Here is a 24,538-nt window from a genome sequence, read left to right on the forward strand (position 1 = left end):
AATCCACTCGAAATAGATTCTTAGATAGGGTGGAGACCGAGGTCAAGACTCATTTTCTCTGGGTGGATATCCAGTTTATTCAAAAGATCATCCTTTCTCACTGTCGGTCACCATCACCTTTGTCAGAAATCAAGGGCAATGCATGTGTGGGTAAGCTGTTTTAAAAGATAAGTAGGAGTTCTCAGGTGGACAGAGGAGGGGAGAAAGTGCAGTGAGCACAGGTTTAGAGATGCCTGAGAGGAGCCGGTGTTCGGGGAACTACCAATAGTTCAGCCCGGCTGGAGGGGAGAGGGGAGGTGGGTTGGCAGGGACAGAACACGCAGGAGAGGGAGCTGGGACTGTCCCAGAGGGAAGGGGACGGTTAAGCAACAGGCGGAATGTACTCAGGAGCCCCAGGAAAGGGGGGTGAGTTTGGAGCAGCCAGTCAACCCAGACAAACCCAGCCTTGACATCAGCCCCAGCAGAGACACAGGGTGTCTGCTTTGGGGAGGCAGTGGTGGAGGTAGCAGGCGGAGGTGCCCGGGGCCTTGGAGAGTGACTTTTGACTGCAGGTTTGCAGCTGAGTCCCACAGCCAGATAAACCTTCAAGTGTTCTCCCCCATCCCTACCCCAGTCCCCCAGCCTGATGCCCAGGCACTGCAGGCACTGAATGAGGAGTATTTTAGGGACTGGAACAGACAGACAAGGGTGGGGATGGGTCTCTGGAAAGGGGGCGTTTTCTACTCTTCCGGCCCTGGCTGCACCCACCAGGATCCTGGCCTCGCCTTGGGCCCTGAGAACAGACCCTCCCAGGCTGGCTGAGATTCAGAGCTGGACAGATCCCCTCTGGGAGAGGGTGGCTTGGAGAGGGGAGTCACTTGACCTGGGGCCATGCAGTGAGCCGGACTGACCTAGCCAAAGGGAAGCTGAGCACAGGCTTGGCTACCCCCAGCCTCCAAGGCCTTTCAGATAGGCCTCAATCTTCTGCCCTGAAATGTACAGATAATAGCGCCCCCACCGTAAGGCTATGTCAGAATATGTCAAGTGCCTGCTCCTGGGGTGGAATGCAGGGGAGGGGACAGGTGATGATGATGATGAAAGAAGGAGATATGATTACCTCCTTGCAATTGCAAGTGTATATTGAGCATGTACTGGGCTTCCCAGGCAGCGCTAGTGGTAAAGGACCCGCCTGCCAGTGCCGGAGACGTAAGGGATGTGGGTTTGATCCCTGGGCCAGGAAAATCCCGTGGAGGAAGGCATGGCAAACCACTCTAGTATTCTTACCTGGAGAATGCTGTGGACAGAGGAGTCAGGTAGACCACAGTCCACAGGGTCTCAAAGAGTTGGATGCAACTGAAGTGACTTAGCACGCACACATTGAGCGCCTACCACGTACCAGGGGCCCTTCTGTCTGGGTGGTCTCCCAACAGTACCGTGGTGTAGGTACTTGCTACCTCTGTCACCATTTCACAGATGAGAAAATTGAGCCTTGAAGCGGTTAAGCAGCCTACCCCAGGGCACTGAGCTAGGAGGTGGCTGGGCTGGGATGGGAGCCTGGATTCGCCTGTCTCCAGACCCCTGGTCTTCACCAGCAGTAGGCTTTTCTCCTCCACCCCTGGCTCTGAAAGTGCTCCCCGATTCTCCAAGCTATTGCTTGGAGTTAAGCCTGAGATTTGGGGGTTGGTCTCCGGTGCCTGCCGTGAGGGAGAATTGAGCAGCAAGAGGAAGGTGATGGCCATGGGCTGAGCAGGGCTATGCCCCAGGTCCTGCCTCCTCCCCACTAGCATCCCTGGGAGGGAGGCATCACTGACTCAGCCACACGATTAAGAAGCGGGATTCAACCTGCCCTGCCTGAGTCCAGATCCTTGTCTCCTGACCACGGTGCCATTTGTGTCCTTCTCTGGGGTCCCCCCGGCTTGGCAGAGCTTCCTCGTTTGCTCAACCTAGTGTAGAACATCACAGAGGAACCACGCGCTTCTGACTCTTCCCACACATCAAGGGGTCCCTGGGAGGGAGGTGGTTTGGCGATTCTGTACCAGCCCTCTGCCCACCGGGTGAGTCAGACACCCTCCCCTCAATCTCCACTAACTTGGGGGTAAGAACGGGGATCAGGCGTCTGGAATTGCTCAGCATTGCCTGGCCGGGCCCAGGTCGGGAGCTTGGTAAGGTCTTCTGAAGACAGAGAGGCGCGTAGAGAGGAAGAAGGAGTGAAGGGGGCAGGAAAGGAGGTCAGGGGGCCACAGAAAGAGCAGCTTAGAGCCAGGCAGACCATTCTGACTCCTCTACTTACTCAGTTTTTGAACTTGCATAAGTTTTACAAGTTATCTGAGTCCCGGATCCCTTATTTGCAGAATGGGGCCAGTGATACTGACCTCATAATGCGGCTGGACATGAGGCGGTGTATAGCAGCTGTCACAGTGCCGGCGGTCTAGTAGAGGCTCACTGAATGGTCTCGCCCTTCCCATCTCCAGTCCTCTTTTTCCATTGCTTTCTGCTTTCACCATCTCTAGCTCCACCTTCCCTATCTTTACAACACCGAGTAAACATTGCTTTCAGGATAAAGTCCGAATTCTTTAACATAACCGTGCTTCTGCTCCACAGCCACCTGTGCTTCCTCAAATATTCCATGTTGTCTCTGGCTTTGGCCTGGGTACCCTCTCCTATCCTCTTCCCCACCTCCTCCAAGACCCACCCCAGTCTTTCCTGCTGCCTCTGTGCGTCCATAACCCCCTGAGATGATGGTAGGTGGATGGGAGATTGACATGGGCCTTTACCTGGTGCTCTCACCCATAGACCCCAGCGCCTTCAGGGAGAGACACGTGGCTTACCACCGTTGGACTCCAGCGCCCCGCACAGGCCCTGGCACGTGGCTGGCGCTGGGTAGGTATTTGCTGAGTAACTCTGGGGGTGAGGGTGGGGTTGAGGTGGGTGAGCCTGGGACACAGTCCTGATGAGCCGAAGCAGAGCCTGCCCAGGGCCACGCGAACAGTGCAGGCCAGGCCTTGGCAGGAGAGCAGAGAGCCCTCTAGCGAGGGCATCCCAGGGAGCCTTTAACTGGGCTGCACGGGATGGGCAGGAAGTGAACTTGAGGAGGACAGGATAATAAGGAAATGAGAAAGCGCAGGTGCACACACCCGGATCAGGGAGAGAAGGAAGGTGCCCGGGGGTAAGGGAGTGGTGGTGGAGCCCACAGGAGAACCGGTTTCTGAGCAGAGACCCAGGGTGGGGCCAGAGAGGCCCACAGGGCCGCGCTCACGTTCTGGCGGAGGCATCAGTTACCACGGGGTCAGGAAGACGCTGGGGAACTTTGCTGTCGACGCACATGGCTTTCAGTTGAGAAGAGGGCTGGAACTAGAAGGGGTCTTTGGGGCTGCAGGGCTGGGGGGAAGACTGCCCAGTGAGAAACTGGGCATCCAGAGGGGAGCGAGCATCTCTGCATCTCTGGCTCCGCAGGGCAGGCCTGAGGGCATGTTCTTCTGACTCAGCCAGGTGGCAGCGCCAAGAGGAGGGACGGTTTCTAAAAGGGGTCCCCTCTCTTCTCAGTCCTCAGGGCTTCTTCTTCCCTGTGTGTTGGCTTTGTCTTAAGAGGTTCTGAAGGAGGTGAGCTACTGCTCCGCCGTGCCTCAGTATTGCTTTCAGTAAAATGGGTATGTTCCCTGCTATTGTGTGTTGCCTGCCTTCCTGAGCCCCTGACAGATCCATGACTTGTGGTATGATTCTTCAGGGGCAGAGAATTTTCAGTGTGTTGTCAAATTCCTTCTTCCACTCTCTCCTCCTGCATTTGGTCCTCTGTTCATAGGGAGCGTGAACGGGCTAGCTGACTCCAGTGGGCTTGATGGCTACCCACTGTGGGCCAGGGGCTGCTGCTTCTTTATGGGCTTCCTTACAGAGGGAACACCATGTATTTGAATTGGTACCATACCAGGTTCTGATCTGGATTCCAGTCCTGATTCTGTTGTGTGACCTTGGGCGTATTGCCTCCCTTCCCTGAGCTTCAGTCACCTTGTCTGTTAATGGAGGCAACTCCCCAGAATTCTGGGAGGGAGTTGAAAGTTGAAAAAAGTCAAGATGCCTGGGCCCTCTTGTTGGGGCCTCCTATCCAGTAGGTCTGGGATTGGACCCAGTTACAGATATTCTTAAAATGCACCCCAGATGATTCTCAAGTATGTCTCTTTATTGAGAACTGATAGGCTGGATCTGTACTTTGCAGACTTTAATATGCAAATGAATCACCTGGGATCTTTAAATGTGGATTCTAATCTCGTTAAGGCCTAAGATTCTGTATTTCGTAATAGCTCCCGGGTACTGCTGCTGCTGGCTCATGAGTTATTACTTTGAGTAATAACAATTTAGATGGTTTATGAAGTTTCTTGGGTTGCCGATTCATTCATACATTCATTTATCATTAATAAAGATGGGGGGTGGGGAGAGGTAAGCCTAGAGGGAGAGACAAAGCCCACAAAACCCAGACTCTTCTAGGGCTACAGAATTTGCGCTTTGTCTGGAGGGACCTGGGGAACCAGGGTTTTTAAGCCAAGGAGTGACAGGGTCAGATTCGCATTTAGAAGACTCCTCGGGCAGGATGCAGAGAGTGAGCAGAGGGGTGTGGACCACTGCTGGGAAGTCAGCGTCAGTCCCAGGGCCAGATGATGTGGTACTGAGGCAGGTGGTGGTCGGTGGAGGTAGCGAGAGTGGCTTCTTCTTCTTCTTCTTCTTTTTTTTTTAATCAACTTTATTTTTCAGAGTGGTTTTAGGAATTGAGAGGAAAGTACAGAGCGTTCCCAATGCTTCCTGTCCCTGCGCACACATAACCTCCCCCAGTGGAAAGATTCTTAAGATTTTACGAGAGATAATCAGGACGATTTGTTGATTGGCCATGGGGGTAGTGGAGAAGAGAGAATGATACCCAGGCCTCTGGTTCGGGCACCTGGTGGGGGTGTGATTTGACTCAGAGACTCCAGGAGGAGGAATGGACTCGGGGGAAGGTCATGAGTTCGGAATGGGGCACGTCGAGCTGGGGACACTGGTGGGCCATTCAGAAGGAATGGCCCCCTCTCTGTGCCTGGGCTCCAACCACCCAGGTGTCCTCTCTGCCCTCAAGGGCGCTCACCCTCCAGGCTCGGGGCCTTTGTGCTGTTTGCTCCTTTGTGAGCCCAGCCCTGCCCCCTCAGCAGATTTCCGCCTCAGGGTCCTTTCACAGGGTGGCCTCTTCCACACGCCCCTGTTTTCTTGCAGTTTTCCTTCACGTTATGGATCATAGCGTTCTTCAGATTGTTTCTGTGGGTGATGACCTGGTTCACGCCAGGGCTTCCTCTCCAGCTTGTGAGCTCCTCCAGGACAGGGATCATGTCTTTCTTGTTCTGATGTCCACAGAGCCTAGAACATTCTGAGAGAGGACAGGTCTGGGCTGGCAGCGGGTACTGGGTGTCGTCCGGTGGTTGTTGCCTAGGGAGTGAAGGGGTGCACGAGGGAGAGGGCCGGAGCAGGGTGTGATGAGCAGGAGGGGTGATGAGCAGGACACAGGCCGAGAGGCCCCTGCTGGAGCGGAGGAAGGGGTCATCAGCAAGGTTGGAGGAGATCCAGAGGAGGAAATGTCAGAACCAGGCCCTGCTGCGGTGGTCCTGGCTGCCGTTGAAGGAGCGCTTTGTGTCCCAGGCCAGGGCTGAGCTCTGGGTGGATGTCCGCTCAGTCACCCCTCCCAGCATGCTATGTTACTTCTAAGGAAACTGGGGCCAGAGAAGTAACTTCGAGGTCACCCAGCCAGTAAGTGTGAAGGGGGGATCTGTCTCTGGAGCTCTCCCCATTTTAAGGTACCTGCTGCCTCCCTCCTCCTGGACTTTACCGAACCCATCACAGGGAGGGCCAGGGAGGGAAACAGCCTGGAGGCCCCTGAGCTAGTGGCAGAGGCAGGGCAGTGGTTCCGGCATCTGGGTGTCAAGAAGCCAGGCCTGCCTGAGGAGCTGGACTGAGGCTGAGCAGGGGTTCCTGGAAGCCGGCATTGAGCCAACTTGCCAAACTCGGAGGAGCACCCTCATCTCAAAAGGCAAGCCTGGAGCTCAAATGGCCGGGTGGGAATCTCGTGGCTTCTCCCTTTGTCCAGCTGCTTTCCCTTTCACAGAGCTCTTTCCTGTCCTTTCTCAGACTTGGTCCCCAACAGTGATCACCTGGGATCTCACAGCTAGCGAATGATGGGCTGGGGGTTCCAGCCGGGATCTTCTGGCCTTCTGTCTAGGCTCTTTCTGAAAATCCTGTGGAAAGGCCATCCTAAGATAGAGGCAAACCCTGGCACACCACCCCCCACCCCAAACCCCAACCTCCGCCACCCCAGCTGAGCCCTGCCTTGCCCAATGGAGGAAGTGGTTTTCAAGGGCAGATGCGAGCCCAGCATCTGTGGTGGAGGTGATGAGTCATATTAGAGCTGCAGGTTGACTTTGGGGTCAGCCAACCTGGCTCCACATTTAGTAGCTATGTGACATTGGGCAAGTCACTTCCAGCCACCACAGGGCCCAGGGGACGTAGGTGGTGTGAGCCAGGCCTCTGGGTGTCACACCTGCCACCCTTCCCCAGCCTGTTCCGAGCCCTGGATTGGACTGGGGAGAGGATTTGATTATATCCTAAACAGCAGCTCCATTTAGAAGGCCTGGTTCATTTCCTGTGTGCTTCTAGCAGGCGAGACATGCACAGAATTAACCCTGGTCCAGCTGAGCCAAAGAAGTGATGGATGGGAGAGATACACGCTCTCCGCAGCAGAAGGGCAGCTTCTCGGCGCGCTCGGACCCAGAGCCCTGGGCGAGTCAGCTGGTCTCTGGGCCGCCTTGGCTGGATTCTTGGCACCCCAACCTGTTGTAACAACCGCCTAGCGGGGTGTCCCCAGCTGCCTGTGCGTCCTTCAGAGCACCCACCACATTCCTTAAGACCAGTTGTCCAGCCTCTGCTTTTCTGCCCAGGGAGGGCAGCGATTGCATCTGACTTGGCCTCTGCTGTCCCCACCCCCACCCCAGGACCTAACTCAGTGCCCGGAGAATGAATGACTGCGTGGGCGCGTGCTCCCCAGTCCTCCCGCCACCCCCGCGTCCTGTCACCCCGCCCAGAGCAGTTTCACATAGCTCAGCTCTGCTTGTGTTGTTTCGTTGCTCCCAGGACCAGCTCATGCCTGGCATCCATTCTGTAACATGGCTCTCATCTTTCTCTCCTTTCCCATCCTAATTCTCTTTACTTGCTACCCTCTCCCCTAAGGTTTCTGAGGTTTTCTGTTCCAGAGGCCCTCTACCCGCTCAGGTACCCCATACTCCAGCTTTCCCAGGAACACAGATCTGACCAAGCCTACTCAGGTGCTCACACAAAACAGAACCTGATCTGTTCTGAGCTGGTTCTTCTTTGCCAGTGTCTGCCCTGTGGGGGATGGGCCTGGGTGAAGGGCCATTGCTCACAGCCTGCTCCCCCTCCGTCTAGACCCCTGGGGCTCCCCTGCCCTTCTGTGTAAAGATCCAGGGAAGTGGGGAGAGATGCTTAACTGGGAGACAGGAGTTCTAGTACTGAGTCAGCCTTCCATATCTTAGGTAATTCCCCTAGCCTCTGGGACCTCAGTTTCCTGATCTCTAAGGGAATGACAACACACTCCAGTAAGAATTCCTGGAGAATCCCATGGGCCGAGGAGCCTGGCGGGCTACAGTGCATGGGGGCTCAAAGAGCGACTCAACAACAATGACCAAGATAAGCCTAGACTAAGAATAGCTCCCGCTTTATCAAATGCTTCTCTGGGGCCAGGCCCCGTGAAGAGCATGAACTTAGTCCTGTGAGTTTGGTGTGATATCACGGCTCTGTTCCAGGTAAGGAATCAGGGCTCAGAGAATTCGGGGAGGCTTGGCCATGTTCTCGCACAGCTAGGAAATGACGCTGCTGGAAGCAAAACCAAAGTCTGACTCGGGCCGTCTGAGCAGGAACCGCGGGGTGCTGTGAGAGCCCTGGGTCCTGAGTGGTTTCTCAGCGTCCCTGGGGCGGGGGCCCCCTGAGGACAGAGGCACTTCCCCTCCCGGCTTTGTTTGCTTTGGCCTGGCTGAGCACTATTGGCAGAGGCAGGCTGACTTGCATTTCTGGTTTTGGGTCTGGTGCTGCACTTTCTTGAGGGCAGGCGGTTCGGCTGCAGTCACTACTGGTGCAGGCCCTGGCCCCACTCCACCCCCAGGAAGGGGAAGGTGGCCTGCTTCTCTCTCAGGGCCCAGAGCCAGTTCCCGAGGGCACCAGTTGCTGCTTCCGACTGTCCGTGCTTCTAGATGGAAGGCTCTGGCGGAGGGGGAGGTGAGAGAATGTGGGACACCAGGGAGCTGGCGTTGCCCACAGTTTGCCTTTTTTGATGGAGAATGCTCGTTGGTGGGAGGGGGCAGGCAGGAGCTGGGCTGCCCTGGGAACTGAGATCCGAAGGGGGCTTGGGAAGAAAGAGCCAGGAGTCAGGCTCTAACCCCAGCTTAGCCCTGTGTTTACGGGTGCCTTTGGGCAAGTCCCTAGGTCACTGTCCAGGCTGGACCCTCTGTCTTCCTTTCAGTTCAGTGGAGAGTCTCTCTGACCCCCCTGGGAACAAACTAAGGTTCCCAGATGAGATTCCTGGATTGGGGTGCCTGGAATCACAATTGCCAACTTCGATTCTGGGAGCCTGACAGTTTGCGTCTAGGGGTCCATGAGAAAGATGTGCCACTGTTTAAGTTTCGTGAACTATGTTTTCCTCACCACACCACCACCACCATCCCATTTCAGAGCTTTGGACTTTTAGAGTGTACTCTCCTTGTGTGTCACTTGGGTACCTTGGTTATCCCATTTCATAGGTGGCGAGCCAGAGGTCCAGAGGGCTTAGGAACTGGCTCTTCCTGGCCCTACTGTGTGATTCTAGGTTGGCCCCTTCTTTCTGGGCCTCAGTCTCCCCATCTGTGCAGTGGGGATATGGGCTCGCCGAGGTTCCCAGATCTGAGGCAGTGTGGTCTGAGGGTTTCCTGGGTGGATAAGTCTTCACCGTGGAGCTGCAGGCAGGATTTGCAGGGCAGGCAGTCCTCGGGGTAAGTGGGCCCCTGTCTTTGCCTGTACCTGGGAACCAAACTCTGGCCAGATCATCCTGCAGTCCTCTGAGGCTCCCCGTCCTGGCTCAGCAACTTTCACCCTCCCACAACCCAGGAGGTGGAGGTGGGAGGGGCTTTCACTTTCATCCTCCTAGGTGGTGGTTTTTACCCCACTGGCCTTTCACTTCCACTCTGGTGCTCCCAGACGCCACTCTGACCCCTGACACGTGGGTGCGGCAGCTGCCCTGGGCTGCGGCTGGGCCCCTTATTCCCAGATGCGACGCCTGGCTGGCCCAGGGCTTAAAAGAGTTCCCAGCTGCAGGCATGGCCTTCCAGTCTCTGGCAGCTGTGCCATAGCGGGTAAGTCCTTGCTCTTTGGGCCCAGCTTCTTCATCCATCAAACAGACATTAGTGGTCTTTACAGTAAGAGCTCTTAACCTATGTTCTGAGGCATTTACCCTGAAATTCTCCGCCTGTGTGTGTGTGTGCGTGCCCGCTTATCTGTACAGTTCTCATAAGTGTGTGGCATCTTCCTCTTTCATTAGTCCTCTGTCCTTGTGGCCTCTTCATGGACGGAACCTAGGCTCTGAGCAGTTCCCGGTCCAGCGCTCCAGGTCCTTTACTGTGATGGGGGGAGGGGCCAGCCTAGCCCAAGCCTGACCCATTTTCCCATGTGGCCGTGACACTGGGACACCCCTGACTTTCTCTGAGCCCCAGTCTTCCTGTGAGACAGCTGCTTTTCAGACTCGGAGTAAGGGCAGTGTTTTTCCCTTTGCAAATGAAATCTGCAAGAACCCAGCGAAAACTCCAAGGATTCTGAGGGTGGTGTGTGAGGCAGGAACGCGTCCTCTTTTGTTTGTACATGTGACTCCTGAGGTTCCTCCAATCACAGTTTAAAAAGCACGGGGTGAGTGATCCCTCAGTGAGGTTCCACGTGTCTGTGACACCTGTCGAGTACAGGTATGCGCAATATTTTGAAGTTCTGGTTTTCTCCCAGTTTACTAGTTTCAAAAAGAGCTGAACATTCAGAGCAAGTTCTTCTTCAAATGACTCACTAAGGCTTTCGAAAGACTTTGGTTCAGGTGGAAGATATCCTTTGGCTGGGTCTGGGATTCTCTCACTTGGTAGCTGCTCTGGCTTGGGGCTTGGTTTGATTCTGGTCCGTGAAGGCCAAGGCTGTCTGCTCCTCATTTATTCACAGAGCGACTTACTCACAGAGGGACCGTGACACTCCCCTTTGAGGGCCACTGGGAGCATTACATGTTACTGTTAGTGACTCAGTTGTGTCTGACTCTCAGGACCCCAGGGACTGTAGCCAACCACGCTCCTCTGTCCATGGGGTTCTCCAGGCAAGGATACTGGAGTGGGTTGCCATTCCCTTCTCCAAGGGATCTTCCCGACCCAGGGCTCAAATCCAGGTCTCCTACAGTGCAGATGGATTTTTTTTTTTTAAACCTTCTGAACCACCAAGAAAGCCCCCGGGGAACATTACATAAGAGGGGTTTAATCTGCCATGGGTCCTGGCATATGAGAGAAGACATATACTGGTAACTAACCTCTCCCTCGTCTCCTTTAAATGACCAACCATGTTTTGATGGAGCGCAAGTTTCCAGCAAGGCAGTAAGGGTGGGAAGCCCGTATTCAGCTTAGCCAAAGGGACTGTCGGGTCTTCACCGGGCGCTTCGGCTTTCACACCGTGGGGTGCAGGCTGTGGGCTGTGGATCGCCGCCTCATTTTCAGTGACACTGACTCGTGCCCGGTAGCCTCCTCTTGTAAGCCTTTCTCATTTTCTCTTTGTTTCACAGATGTTTGAGGGATCAGAGGCGGATGAGAAGAAGGAAATGCCCGGGGAGGAAGGGAAGGGGCCGGATGCCAAGGACCCCTCACCCAGCAAGGACCTCTCTCCTGGCCAGGAGCCTCTTCCCGGACAAGAGCTTCCACCCAAAGAGGACTCCTCTTCTGGCCAGAAACATTCTGCTGGCCCAGAATCAACGCCCAGCAAAGACTCATCTTCTTGCAAAGAACCTCCTGTGCACCAGGAATGCTCGCCCAGCAAGGACTCCCCGCCAGGCCAGGAACACCCTGCAGCCGCAGTCTTCTCTCCGTGCCAGGACCTTCCTGCTGGGCAAGAACCCTCTCCCGGCCAAGACCCTCTAATCAGCAAAGACCTCCCTGCCTTCCAGGAACCCCCTGCCCAGGACCTTCCGCCCTGTCAAGACCTTCCCCCCAGCCAGACCCCCCTGGCAGCTCAGCCCCTTGCTGAGGAGACCACGAGCTCTGGGGACCCACCAGCAGCCACAGGGAACCCGCCCATGGCCTCCAAGCCGAACTTCGTGATCCCCGAGGTCCGGCTGGATAGCACCTACAGCCAGAAGGCAGGGGCGGAGGGGGGCAGCTCGGGCGACGAGGAGGACGCAGAGGAGGCCGAGGAGGGGGAGGAGGATGAGGACGAGGACACAAGCGATGACAACTACGGAGAGCGTGGGGAGGCCAAGCGCAGCAGCATGATCGAGACGGGCCAGGGTGCCGAGGGCGGCCTCTCGCTGCGCGTGCAGAACTCGCTGCGGCGCCGGACGCACAGCGAGGGCAGCCTGCTGCAGGAGAACCGTGGGCCCTGCTTCTCCTCCGACACCACCCTGCACTGCTCGGATGGCGAGGGCGCCGCATCCACCTGGGCCATGCCTTCCCCCCGCACCCTCAAGAAGGAACTGGGCCGCAATGGAGGCTCCATGCACCACCTTTCCCTCTTCTTCACAGGACACAGGAAGGTAAGGAGCCCAAGGGTGGAGGCGAACAGGGTACATGGCAGGGTTGGATGGGTCCAAGAGCTGCAGGGAATGAATCTTGGCTTTGTCCCGCCTCTGCTTTTGTCCCAACCTTCCAATAAGCCTTCTACCCATTTAAAAGATGATAAAACTGAGGCCCAGAGGGACCAAGAAGGCAGAACTTGGACTTAAACGCAAGACTTTCTGACTCCAGATATTCTTACAGCTCCATTTTACTGGGGGAATCCACCAAAAGTAGGGCAGGTATATTTGGATCTATAAGATCCAACATGCTAACTGGAGAAATAGTCATAACTTACACTTGGTCCAAGCCTAGCCAGACTAGAAATCTGTCAGCCCACAAGCATGACAACATGAGTTTCCTCCATGCTGGCATTATTCTAAGCAATTTATATGAACTCATTAAGTCTCACAGCTGCCTTAGGAGGTAGACACTGTTGTTGCCTGCAACGGATGAGGAAACTGAGGTACTGGGAGGTTATGTCACTCACATTAGGTTGCACAGTTTATAAATGTCTGAACCAGAATTAGAATGAGGCTCCAGGGCTGGAGCTCTCAACCACCGTGCTCTTTGTCTCTTGCAAATATTTATAAATAGATGAATAAGTGTTTATTGATTTCCTGCTGTGTGCCAGGCCCTGTGCTCCGTGCCACAGCAGGGGCCACAGAGATGCGTGAGGCTGATCTCAGCCTGTGAGGAATGTGTTTTCTGTGTGGGCCAGTGGGGTGGCCAGCAGTGGAAAGGCTGCAGCATGGCTTTGAAGCCTGTCCGTGTTCATGCTCACTGTCTCAGTCAAGCCCAACTCTGTGACCCCATGGCCTGTAGCCTGCCAGGCTCCTCTGTCCATGGCATTTTCCAGGTAAGAATACAGGAGTGTGTTGCCATTTCTTCCTCCAGGGAATCTTCCTGACCCAGTGATCGAACCTGCATCTCTTGCTTTGGCAGGCGGATTCTTTACCACTAGCCACCTGGGAAGCCCTTGAGGCTTACTAGCCAGTTTGAATCTGGTCTCTGTCCCTCACTTACTATGTGGTCTTGGGTGAGCCACTCAGCCTTCCTGAGCCTTAGTGTCTTCTCTGAAAAGCAGAGATTAATAGCACTTACAACCCGTGGCAATTGAGGGTGAGCCCAAAGAGCCTGCGGCTTCCCTGGTAGCTCAGACAGTGAAAAGAATCTGCTTGCAATGCAGGAGACCCAGATTCCATCTCTGGGTTGGGAAGTTCACCTGGAGAAGGGAATGGCAACCCACTCCAATATTCTCACCTGGAGAATTCCATGGACAGAGGATACAGTTCATGGGGTCACAAAGAGTCAGACACGGCTGAGCTACTAACACTCTCACTTCACTTTCTAAAGAACTTGGTGCCTAATGTCATTAGTCTAGGCGCCAGGCAAATGCTGTGGAGGTGCTAACAGTCAGTGTGGTGCAAGGTGTTGTTATGACAACTATTGTGAGGCTGAGGGGGGTGCGGGGAGGAGAGACCCCAGGACAGAGGGCCACCAGGCAAGGCTTCTAGCAAAAGATGCTCCTCCGCTTGGCTTTGAAAGTTGAACAGGTTTAGAATAAACAGAGAGGATGAGGTAGGCATACTGTGAAAGAACATGACCTGGACTAAACTCTGCAGAAGTTAATTTAGCTAGAACAAGAGATTTCTAAAGTTCATGGATGGCTGATGCATGACATGCATGCTGCCATTCCTGCCTCCAAACCTGTGGCAGACATGACTAATGGATTTCAGCACACTTCCCCACCAAATTGAGACGTGGCCTCAGAAGCCTCTGCAGCTTCTCAGCCACTAGCAATAAGGCTGCTCAGCACGAGGGATAACACCTTCTGCTGAAAGGTGCCTATGCTGGAAGGGAAGGTTGGGGCCCTCCAGAAAAGGGCCTTAAACTTTGTGTCCAGGAATTAGAACTAAATTCCAAAGGCAAGGGGACAGGATCTATTTCCTCATCTGTAAGTGCTGTTGATGTGCTCTGAAATCATCAGGGGATAGGTCATTAATATATAGATTTCTAATTCCCCTCCCTAGAAACTGGAATCAGAATTTCCAGGGGGCAGTGCCCAGACCCTGCGTTTTAATCCAGTCCCTCAGGGATTGGGACATTTCCCTTAGTTTGAGTATCACCATCTAAGGCCATTTTTTCGGAGGCAGTTTCTATAGGGAGGAGTCCAGATCTCTGTCCTACTGAAGTGAGGCTTCAGGCCAACTCAGGCCAGGCCTGGACATTCTCTTCTGCGGCTGAGGTCCAAGGACCCACACCCACCTTGGGCCTCCCAATCTCACTGTCTCCACCAGACCCTTCCAAGTTCTGTCCCATCTGCTCTTGCTCCAGTACAGATGTTTATATACAGATACATTCATACACATTCTCACATACATTTCTAGTTCCCCAAACCAGTTGATCTCAGCTCCAATTTGGGGGCAGATATTTCCGCCTGGTAGTCCAGCATGCTTAGGCCAGCTCTCTCTCCTGTCCCAGCTTCCTCCTTTGGGAGCTGAAGGTTCCCACTGGCATCCTCCCACCCCCCCACCCTCTTTTGGCCTGTTGCCTCCTTTCTTGGTCTTGAGTGACTAGCTGGCAGGGACCTCAGAGGCTGCCACCCTACCACTTGGCTTCTGCTTGCCAGGCCTTGAGTCCTTCAGCATTGTTCATATCCTTCTCCTTCCAGACAGCCAGCTTCAGTAAGAAGCTAACCCTTGTCAAGGGGAAGTGCGGTCTAGGCTGGAGAGAGACCCTGGTGTCCTCTTCCATCCCTCACAGGCGGGGGGACTTGGACAAATCCCTGCCCTTCTCTGAGCCTCAGTTTCCTTATCAGTAAAATGGGTATTATGAGTACATAGTACCTCTATCATAGGGTTACTGGGAAGATTAAAGAGCCTGACTTGGGTTAAGCGTTCAGAAGAGTGCCTGGCACTCAGCTCCTGCTGGGTCCTCCATAAAGGGGATCATGCTGACGACAATGGTTGTGATGAGAAAAAGGAGGACAGCAAGAGCAGTAGCAGTCCTCCCAGCCCCCCACCACCCCCGCCTTTCTAGCCTTCACAGCACTGCTGCAAGCTGGGACCAGTTGTACTCATCTCACAGTGGGGAGTCTGAAGCCTAGGGAGAAGGGTTTGTCCCAGGCCACATGACGATGGAGCTGGACAGTGGCCTCACCTTGTCCAGTCCTCTCTGAGCCCGTCCTAAACCCTGCACACCCCTAGCAGGTGAGGGGCAGCGGGTTGGGGACTGGCAGCTGGGGGAGGCGGCAGGTTTTCCTGTGACTTCCATTTTCCCGGTTTGGGCCTGGCTTTTCAGGGAGGGTCCATGGATGCCAACTAACCACAGTTTCCAGGCAGAGCCAGGCAGGAGGTGAAGAGGAGAGGGGTGAGGTCTTCAGGCTGTGGAGTCAGACAGACTGGGTTCAGTCTCAGCTCTGCCTCCTCCCTCCTGGTCTTGAGACCTTGGCCAAGTTACTGAGCTTCTTTTTTTTTTTTTTCCTGAGCTTTGATTTTCTCTTATAAAACAAGAGTGGCTAAGTCTTCAGGGAGTTGCCCCAGGGATTCAAGACAACTGCAGTATATTGACAGCTCTGTGCCCACAGTAGTGATCCTGTGATACAATGAGACCCAGGAGGGCCAGACAGAGCTCCTGTGGCCTTCGGCCAGTCATTGTGCTGCCGTGTGGCTAAACCGAGGCTGGCCATAGTGCAATCTGTCACAGAGGCAACAGTTACCCCTCCCCGCTGCTGTGTTTAGGAGTATCTGAACCAGACAGACCTGAGAGATGGAGCACTCGGCCAGGATCATCTTACGGGTGGGCTGCCTGAGGTCTAGAGAAGAGAAGATCCCCTGGGGTTATCCCATGGGGTATCCTGAGGCTGGCTGGCTCTTGCGCTGGGTTGAGTTGTCCCACAGTGCCCTCTGCTGCCAGACCCGCACCTTGCCAGCTGCTCCCAAAAGGGTCCAGCAGGACAGATTTTCTGGGCCTGTGTCTGTCCTTTTCCTGGGGGCCAGGGACACTCCAAGAGCATCTGTGAATTTCACCCCAGCCTGGCCTGGCTCAGCCCAGAATCATGGGCCCTTCCTTGACAGCAGGGAGAAGAGGCTGCGGCCCCTCCCTGGCGGTGCTTCCTTCTCCCTCCTGCAGGAAGCCAGCTTGGGCAGAGGCTGCCAGGGGAGGGTGCCTGCCCTGCTGCCCTAAGTTTCCCATCTAGGCTGTGGTTCAGACAAGGGAGCCCCTAAGACGCCTTCCAGCTCCAAGGCATGATAGCATCTTCCAGCCTCCTGCCTGCAAAAAGCCTAAAGGATTCGTTCCTCTGTCTAAACAAATAAGTGTAGAGTTTAGTCCCAGTGTTTCTGCAAAGTTCCATGTGGTCTGCCAAGATGGTCTGGGTCAGAGAGAGGAGCCAGGTATGGCCACGTGGCCCCAGAAGTCAGGTCAGGACCAGCAGGGGGAATCAGGTGAGGCCCTGCTTATAGGAGACCCCTCGGTCATGGGTGGGGTCTGCAGCCAGACCTGAAATTTTTTTTGCTACTGGCCAGCTCCGAGAGCCCAGGCAAATAGAAATAGCAACCTACTTCAATACTCTTGCCTGGAAAATCCCATGGACAGAGGAGCCTGGCAGCCTGCAGTCCATGGGGTCACAAAGAGTCAGACATGACTGAAGTGACTTAGCACACCTCTGGGCCTCAGTTTCCTCAGCTGTAAACTGGGGGGAAAATAACAGCAAAAAGCTCTTAGAATTGTTGAGAAGGTTAAATTAAAGTATGACACAGCACTGTAGCACATTGCCTGGCACGTAGTGAGTAACAGCTCTAACCACTAAAAAAATATAGTCACAACCTGAAAGCAGAGACTTATTTAGTTCAGTGGGAATGACTCCAAGCCTGGGAGATAGCATCTTAGTATATCTGAGAAAACTGCTCCAAGGAGACAGGAGGGGAAGTCAAGCTATATACAAGTTTGCAGACAGTCTGAACATCAAAGATCAAGTTAAGAAATTTAGCATTCTATGTATGGGAAGATGCAAACCTCTGGGCTCACTGAATTCATTCCTTGCGTGTGCACCTCAGCTGACTGGGGCCGATCCTGTTTCATTAGGAGTTGGCAGATGGCTGCTTCTTGCGTTCCCCAGCTCCTCAGAGTCAGTGTTGGTGGTGGTGTGTGTGTGTGCTGGGGGGGTGGGCAGCATCCCCTGGCCTGCAGTTTCGGGAGCCCTCGTTCACATTTGGAGGCCAGAGATCACTGATGGCTGTGACATTTCTTGTTTATTGATATGGCAGGAGACAGTCTCAGTTCATACCACCATAGCTACAAGTCATCAAGCACTTCTGCAGGTGTTCATTAATCCATGTAACACCCCTTTGAGAGGTCCAGTTACTATCCTCATTTTACAAATAAAAAAACCGAGGCACAGAAAAGGGATATAATTTGGCTCAAGTTGATTAGCTAATGAGTGACTGAGCTAGGATTCAAATCCAGGCAGTTTAGCGTTTAACTCTTAACCGTGACTATTGTAATAGTCATAATAACAATATAAACAGTAATTATTCCTCCATTCCCCGGAGGTGGCCCAGTGGGAACTGGGCGGGCCTCAGGGACTGTCTGGAGTGAAGGGCTGGCTGAGTGGTCCTGGGTTCGTCTCCAGTCACCTTTCAGCACGGAGGAGCCAAGGAGCAGCGCAGGGGAGTAGATGGGAAGGAGAGACGCTTTGTGTGCTGAGCCTCAGGCAGGCCTCACTGCAGCTCCCGGAGACAGGAAGCTTGGGGGCCACGCTGAGCCTGGAAATCCAAGCCCTGACTTTCCATCTCATCTCTTTCTGGCACACAGCACCCCTGTGGGGCGTGGGTTTCGCTGACTATTTTGGGGGCCGACCCCCAGGGCCTGAGCTCCCCGGCCCCTCTCTCAGGCTGATTGATGAGAGCCGGCCCTGGAGAAGATGACCCCCTCCCAGCAGTGGAAGGAAGAGCCTGGTTCCCAGCAGTGCAGAGCCTTGGGGTGGCAGGCGGGCGGGGCGGGAGTGGTCCCCAGGCCCATTGTGTGGGGCCGATAAAGTGCGGAAGCTGAGGTTAAATGGGAGGAAGCCCAGCGCTCTGGGCCCTTTCCCACGGGTGGGGGCTTCAGGCCTTGCCTGGCCAGGCCAGACAACTGTGACCTGTGTGCAAGGGCTTGGCACTGACAGCAAAATCACTGGGCGCTGAATGCTGGCAGCCCCCAGTGCCTGAGGGCGCCCTGTGTACCAGTCGGGCCTTGGGGGCCCAGACTTTATCCTGGTGAGCCTCCCAACAGCAGGGTGATGCCTCTGCTGGAGCTAAAGTAGCTGAAACTGAGAAAGCCTGGGAACGTCTCCAAAGTTAGTGGAGGCAGCATCCATACCCAGGCTGCAAACTGTAGATCCAGAGTCCCGTGCCATGGCTGGGCGTGTGCCTGTGTGTGCACGTACACATGTGTTTACAACCTTGGTGGGGCAGCGTTCTCAGGAAAGAGGTGGAATTTCCCCTGAGTTGTTCATTGAAAACCTTCAAAATGTGTCCCGTCCTTGCATCCGAGTAGCAGCATCCTCTGGTGGAGAAACATAGGCCTTAAATTCAGACAGACCTAGATTCTAGCTGTCACGTAAACGCTGGGTGTCCTTGGGCAGATGACTTAACTTCTCTGAGGTTCTGTTTACTTTTATGGACTTACTCTGAGATTAATGAGACAGTGTCTGGATAATGTCCATTCTGAGGTCTGGCCTATAGCATGAACTCCATGAATGAAGCTATAACTCATCCATCCATCCATCCATCTCTGGGTCGTTGCCCCACTGAAGCTGGTAGCTCCGGCTATATCTGGATTAAGCCCGCTTTTCTTCCCAGGATTGAGAACACGGTATTTTAAAGTTCAGCCCATTTTCTTTATTTTACAAATGAAACTGAGATCCAAGGTGTGACTCGCAAGGAGTCAGAGTGAGAGTCACACCTGGTGGCCTTCCGTCTTGTCTTAGGATGTCTCAGCCGCAGCTATTCCAACATCTCAATGCATTTCCTGTGCTTCTGCTCTGGGGTGGCACTGTAGGGGTCTGATTTCTTCAGGGGGAGGATGGACACACAGAGGCAGGGGAACAGAAGGCAGCCCCAGGAGAGACGGTGGGAGTCTGGAGTGGTGTGGAGGAGAGGAGGGGTGGCAGGCTGGGAGGGTGTCAAGATTGGGCACAAGAGGAGAAGGCCTTCCAGGAAGGGGGCACAGCGTAAGCAAAGGGAAGCGGGGTGGAGGTAGGGCAGGGCAGAGTCTGGGGGCTCAGTGGAATAGCAGGAAATAAAATTGCAGGCCGTTAATCAAGCAGTGAAGCCTTCAAGATACATCCTTCCCAACCTGCTTTCCCTCTTTTGATTCATTCATTCATTCAAGTATTTCTTGAGCTCCTAACATACACCAGGCCCAATCAAGGTGATCTAGACAGAGGTGAAGGCAGACAAAGGCCCTGCTCTTGGGAACTCACACTCCAGTAGAGGAGACAGATCGGATAGAAGCCATGTTGGATGCAGCGGGGACCTCAAAGGGGTAAAGAGGGCACAACCTTGGTCTAGGAGTCAAGGAGGGCTTCCTGGGTGAGGAGGCATTTAAGCAGCTTACCTGAGGTCTAGGTCTTTGCTGAGGCTGGGTCTTGGAAGGAATGGGAGGTGAGATAGTCACCAAAACATCTCCCAGGGAAGGAAGAGTGTGTACAGAGCCCGGCTGGGAGGGTTTTTGGTTGGAATGGTTTTCGGTTGGAGGGCAGTTTGAAGAGGTTGCTGGAGCAGGGGTCAGGCCAGAGAGAGAACCGACGGAGTTGTAGCTGATGGTGATACGGAGCTTTCTGCCCAGATCCGAAGATGGTAAACCCTGTACACCATGTCCTGGAGTTTGGACATTGTCTCAAGGGTACTTGGGAGCCATGGAAAGCTTTAAGAGACAGGCAAGAGAAAGTGAAAGTGAAGTCGCTCAGTCGTGTCCCACTCTTTGCGACCCCATGGACTGTAGCCTCCCAGGCTCCTCCATCCATGGAATTTTCCAGGCAAGAGTACTGGAGTGGGTTGCCATTTCCTTCTCCAGGGCATCTTCCCCACCCAGAGATTAAACCTGGGTCTCCTGCATTGCAAGCAGACGCCTTTACCATCTGAGCCACCAGGGAAGCTCTTAAGGCAAGAGAGGTACTCTTGTATGTAATAATGCACTTCACACGCTGCTGACCCACCCCAGGTCTCTTTAAACACCTCAGGATCCTGAGTTGGTTAGTCATTGTGATCTCCATGTTGAAGTTAAGCACTAGAGGCTCAGAGAGGGACAGCAGTTGGCTAAGTCACACAGTAGAACCTTGACTGAAGCTTTGTCTCTGTCCTGCCCTGCTTCCGCGAGTGCTGTGTTTCTGGCTGCTCCTGCACAAGCTGCGTTCCTAGGTGCTCGAGGAGGACACTCTGTGAACAGGCTGCTCCTAGTAGCGGGGTCTCCCTCCCTCCGCTGTTCTTCAAGGGGTGGGAGCATGGAGGTGGGGGTGGGCTGGTTGGTGGGACCTGCTAGATCCCTGAGCCTCTCTTTGCTCAGACAACAGCCCAGGTTGCAACGTGTCTGTGTTTTCTCTGCAGATGAGCGGGCCTGACACAGTAGGGGACGATGATGACACCTCCCGGAAGAGAAAGAGCAAAAACCTGTACGTTGGAAAGATCTATGGTCCTCACCCTAGTGATGGGGGCAGGGGAGCGGTCCCTGCACCCCTCTCCTTCCCCTGTCCTCCGGCTTATTCTCCATGCCCAGTGGGCCAGGGGCAGAGGCAGGGAGAAGGGGCTGCATCCAGTCCTACCCTAGACAGACACTCATGAAAAATGGGATCTTGGGACCTAGCTGTGGCCCCAAGGTGAGGTCAGCCAGGGTCCTGAGCACCCAGCACCGCCCTCAGCATCCATCCACACAGAGTGAGGCAAGGTACTGATTTAGTATCTGGAAGCCACAGGGAACCAAGCAAAAGCAAGCAGCTGGGTTGCCCTGGCTCTGTCCAGCTGCCAAGCCAAGCGGTGGCCAAGTGACCACGACGAGTTCTTCACTCCCTCTGAGAAAGGGCTGACTGGCCTGGTCACGAGAGTCCCCTTTCTCCACTGAGCTCTTGAATGCTGGCAGTCCTGGGCATTGCCAGGAGGGGGTGCTGCAGGCTCAGAGAGCAGATCCTGTACGCCCCATGCCTTTCTGCCCCCACCCCCTCCACATAATTTATACTTTTGATTCGGAGGTTTGTTAGAGGTGCTCAGTTATTAACAGAGAGTGAGGGGTTTTCTCCATGGTCTCCTTGTATCCCGGGCCATGGAGACTGTGGGCAGGGACAGAGGAGAAGGCAGTGAGGGACCTGGTGGCCCTCAGAGGGAACCCCCTCCCCTCCAGGTCCTGTAGAGCCCACCGTCGCACACCAATTAGGCCGGCCTTGGGGTCGGGGCCCTGACTGCGACCTTGGCTCAGGTCCACCCCCTAGAAACTCTCTCCCCAGCTTCCCTGCCCTCTCCAGTTTCCCGCAGCAACATTAGGCTTCTCTCAGTCTGCAGCCAGAACCGTCGCACTTTCTAGGGAAGGTGAAATGCACAAAGATGACTCTTTGTACCAACCATCCGGTGAAGGCGGCACCAGAATGGCTGAGGGTGGCACTCCCAGGAGTGCGGCAGTGGAGGGCAGCAGAGGGCAGGCATCCAGGGTGCTGGAGCTCTCCTGCCTCACCCACTCTGGCCTTCTTTTCAAGTAGGGCACTGCCTCTTGACGACCCATGGCTCACATTCTTAAATGCTTAGGCGAGGATTCTTAGAATCTGCAATGATAAATAGCTCATATTTATTGTGCTAGGCACTGTTCTGTGTGCATTTACATATATTATCTAATTTGACCTTTGCATTCACGCATGCGTGCTTAGTTCTGTCTGACTCTGCGACCCCATGGACTGCAGCCTGCCAGGATCCTCTGTCCATGGAAGTTTCCAGGCACGAATACTGGAGTGGGTTGCCATTTCCTACTCCAAAGGATCTTCCTGACTCAGGGATCAAACCTGCGTCTTTTGCAGTGGTAGGCGGATTCTTTACCACTGCGCCGCCTGCCTTTTCAATACTTCAAAGAAAAGAGAAATTATTGGAGTATAGTTGCTTTGTTTATTAGATTTTCTTCCCATTTAGGTCACCACAGAGCACTGAGTAGAGTTCCCTGTGCTGAACAGTAGGTTCTTGTTAGTCATTTGTTTTATACATAGCTGCGTGTCTGTCAAACCCAATCTCCCAGTTCGTACCCCCTCCTTGGTAACCTTAGGTTCGTTCTCTGCATCTGTGTCTCTCTTTCTACTTTGCCAATAAGTTCATCTGTACTATTTTTCTAGATTCCGCATGTAAGTGACCTTTACCATAATTTTTATTTTACTCTCCTTTTTTCTTATTTAACCTGTTTTACAAATGAGTAAACTGAGGCAGAAAGAGGTTAAGTTGGTTTTCCAAGGTTAAGTTGCTTTTCTGAGAGTTGAGATGTGAAACCTGGCGTGATGGCTCTAAAAAAGTAAATATGCATACACATATATTTAAATTTTTTAATTTATTTTTTCCCTTCAGTACCCATTATTTATTTACTTATTTTTTTGGCCTCATGACGCAGCTTGCAGGATCTTAGCTCCCTGACCAGGGATCTGATCTAACCCAGGCACCCTGCAGTGGAAGCACAGAATCCTCACCACTAGACCCCCAGGGAATTCCCACAGAGCCTGTTATTTCTAAGCAGAGCACCCTGAATGAGGTCTGCAGCACCCCTGTTAATTAGCCTTTTAGCTCCTAGTGATGGGAGCCCATTCTTCAGAGGCTACTTGCTCCATCTTTTCATGGCTCTGATTGGAGGAAAATGTCCCTTTAGCTTCTTCTTGTGGGTCCCAGTTCTACTCTCTGGGCCCATGTGGGGCATCTCTGACCTCTACCATCCTTTCTTGAGTTACCTGGGTGGCAATCAGGGATTTTCGAGGCCCTCTCCAGCTGAGCCGTATGGCTGTGAGTCTGCCCAGCTGTATATCTAGGGACGAAAGGCTTGGCTGGGCAGGCGCTTCAGACTCCTCCAGCCACAGGGAAACACAGTGGTTTCTGAGCCATTGAGAGCCCAAGTGGAAGGCAGCAGCCTGCAGGTTGGACCTCAGGCAAGCTCTCCTCCTCACCCCCCTCCCTTCCCCCCAGCTTCTATGTCCTCACCTCGATAGCGGGCCAGGAGCAGGGGTCCGAAACAGAGCACAGTGCCCCAAGAAGCTGGGCTGTCTCACACCAAGGCTCTCAGAGGGCCTTGATCCTCACCGGAGGGCTGCCCGTCCCTGGACTCCTTGGCCTTATCTCATTGGCTTGGAATCTGCTAGAGCAGGGTCCTCACCTCTAATCAGCTGCCCTAGGACCTCAGGGTCCGTATAGATAAGCCTGAGCACTTTTGCCCAGCCACTGTGCTAAAGCTTTTTGTGCATTTTTCCCTTGCCTCGAAACAAGCCCAGCAGATGGTAGGTACTGTCATCATCTGTGTTCAACAGATGAGAAAGCTTGACATTCAGAGAGGTTGGGTAACTGGATAAAGGGCACACAGCTGGTGACAGCTGGGGCTGGGAGCTGAACCTGAGACCGTCTCGCTGCAGCACTTCTCCTAACTTCCACCTGCACCGCTCGCCTTCATTAAACAGGGCAGCCTGTTGGTCTTGGTAACCTCTGAAGCTCGGATAACTTCAGAAGCATGCTGCCCAACGTATAAAACACATTTGAAAGTCCATTATTTAAATTTCTTTTACACTTACTTAGCTTTACGATTTTGATAACACATTTTAAATTTTACGCATTTAATTTTTCGGTTCAGTCAGCATTTGTCGTCTTTAATCAGAAGGACAGAGATCAAAAACTAAAACAAAAAAATGTGTTATTCAAAAGTCATAAGACTAAGTAGGCATAAAAAAGTTAATTTGTTTCAAATGACATTTTTGAGAGTTTATGGGCTTTGTACTTTGGAAGTGATTTGAGCTTAAAACTTGAAACTTCATGGGACATTCTGCATATTCATGGGTGGATATATCCAAAGCCGATGACGGAGACTGAGCAGTCTGCTGGCAGAAACTATTCTCTGGGAGGTGCCCAGGTAGGGGTCTAGGGACCGGGGAGGCAATCATGAGCAGGAGACACTTAACCCCTTTCTTGCCAGCAGCTTGCCCACAGGCTGAAATCTTCCCTGGGGGAGTGGCAGGGCTAAAAATGGCTCTTGGCTAAAAATAGCCTGTCCTGCCACCCTGGTGGGCAGAGCCTCCCTTCCCTCCGCCTTCCCTCCCAGCAATTTGCTGACTTGTTTTCTCCTCCTTCCCAGGGCGCTGCCATGGTAACGGGGAGGCCAGTCACAAATAACGGGTTTGGCTTCCTGCCTGGGCGGGCCCCAGAGGCCGCCCCTTACAGACACATGCCCCTTTCACGGGCTCCCTCTCAGGGTTGGCCAGGAGGGATATTTTTTTTTTCCCTGCTCCCGTCCTGGTCCCTCCCATTTCCTGGCTCCTCCTGTCTGAGTCCCAGCCTGGCCTGTGCCTGGGAGTCCAGTCGTCCGGGGGCTGGGATTCCAGTGAGTGCTCAGCTGCAGCCCGAACCGTTGCCGCCTGGTACCAGGTTGGGAACAGGAGCCTGGGGGTGCTTGCAGCAGACCGTCCCAGGCAGCAAGGTGGGGGGCCCTACAGCGATGCTCCGAGGCATGTACCTCACTCGGAATGG

The 24,538-nt window shown here is 53.9% G+C and overlaps 1 protein-coding gene across 11 annotated transcripts in view; it reads left to right on the forward strand.

Moving 5' to 3' along the window:
- The window catches only part of RGS3 (regulator of G-protein signaling 3), a 138,417-nt gene that overhangs the window by 110,635 nt on the left and 3,244 nt on the right, over positions 1 to 24,538 (forward strand). For 8 of the 11 annotated variants that reach the window (XM_018052634.1, XM_018052631.1, XM_018052633.1 and 5 more), the window contains 2 exons: positions 10,832 to 11,794; positions 20,405 to 20,469. In XM_018052634.1, coding sequence (XP_017908123.1) covers positions 10,832 to 11,794; positions 20,405 to 20,469 — 1,028 coding nt within the window. Of the gene's footprint in view, positions 1 to 2,772; positions 2,860 to 8,211; positions 8,278 to 10,831; positions 11,795 to 20,404; positions 20,470 to 24,382; positions 24,489 to 24,538 lie in introns of those variants that run through there. The other 3 variants (XM_018052637.1, XM_005684334.3, XM_018052640.1) reach the window with 3 other exon arrangements.

This window comes from Capra hircus, chromosome 8 (assembly GCF_001704415.2).
Source record: "Capra hircus breed San Clemente chromosome 8, ASM170441v1, whole genome shotgun sequence".
NCBI classification, from domain to species: Eukaryota; Metazoa; Chordata; class Mammalia; order Artiodactyla; family Bovidae; genus Capra; species Capra hircus.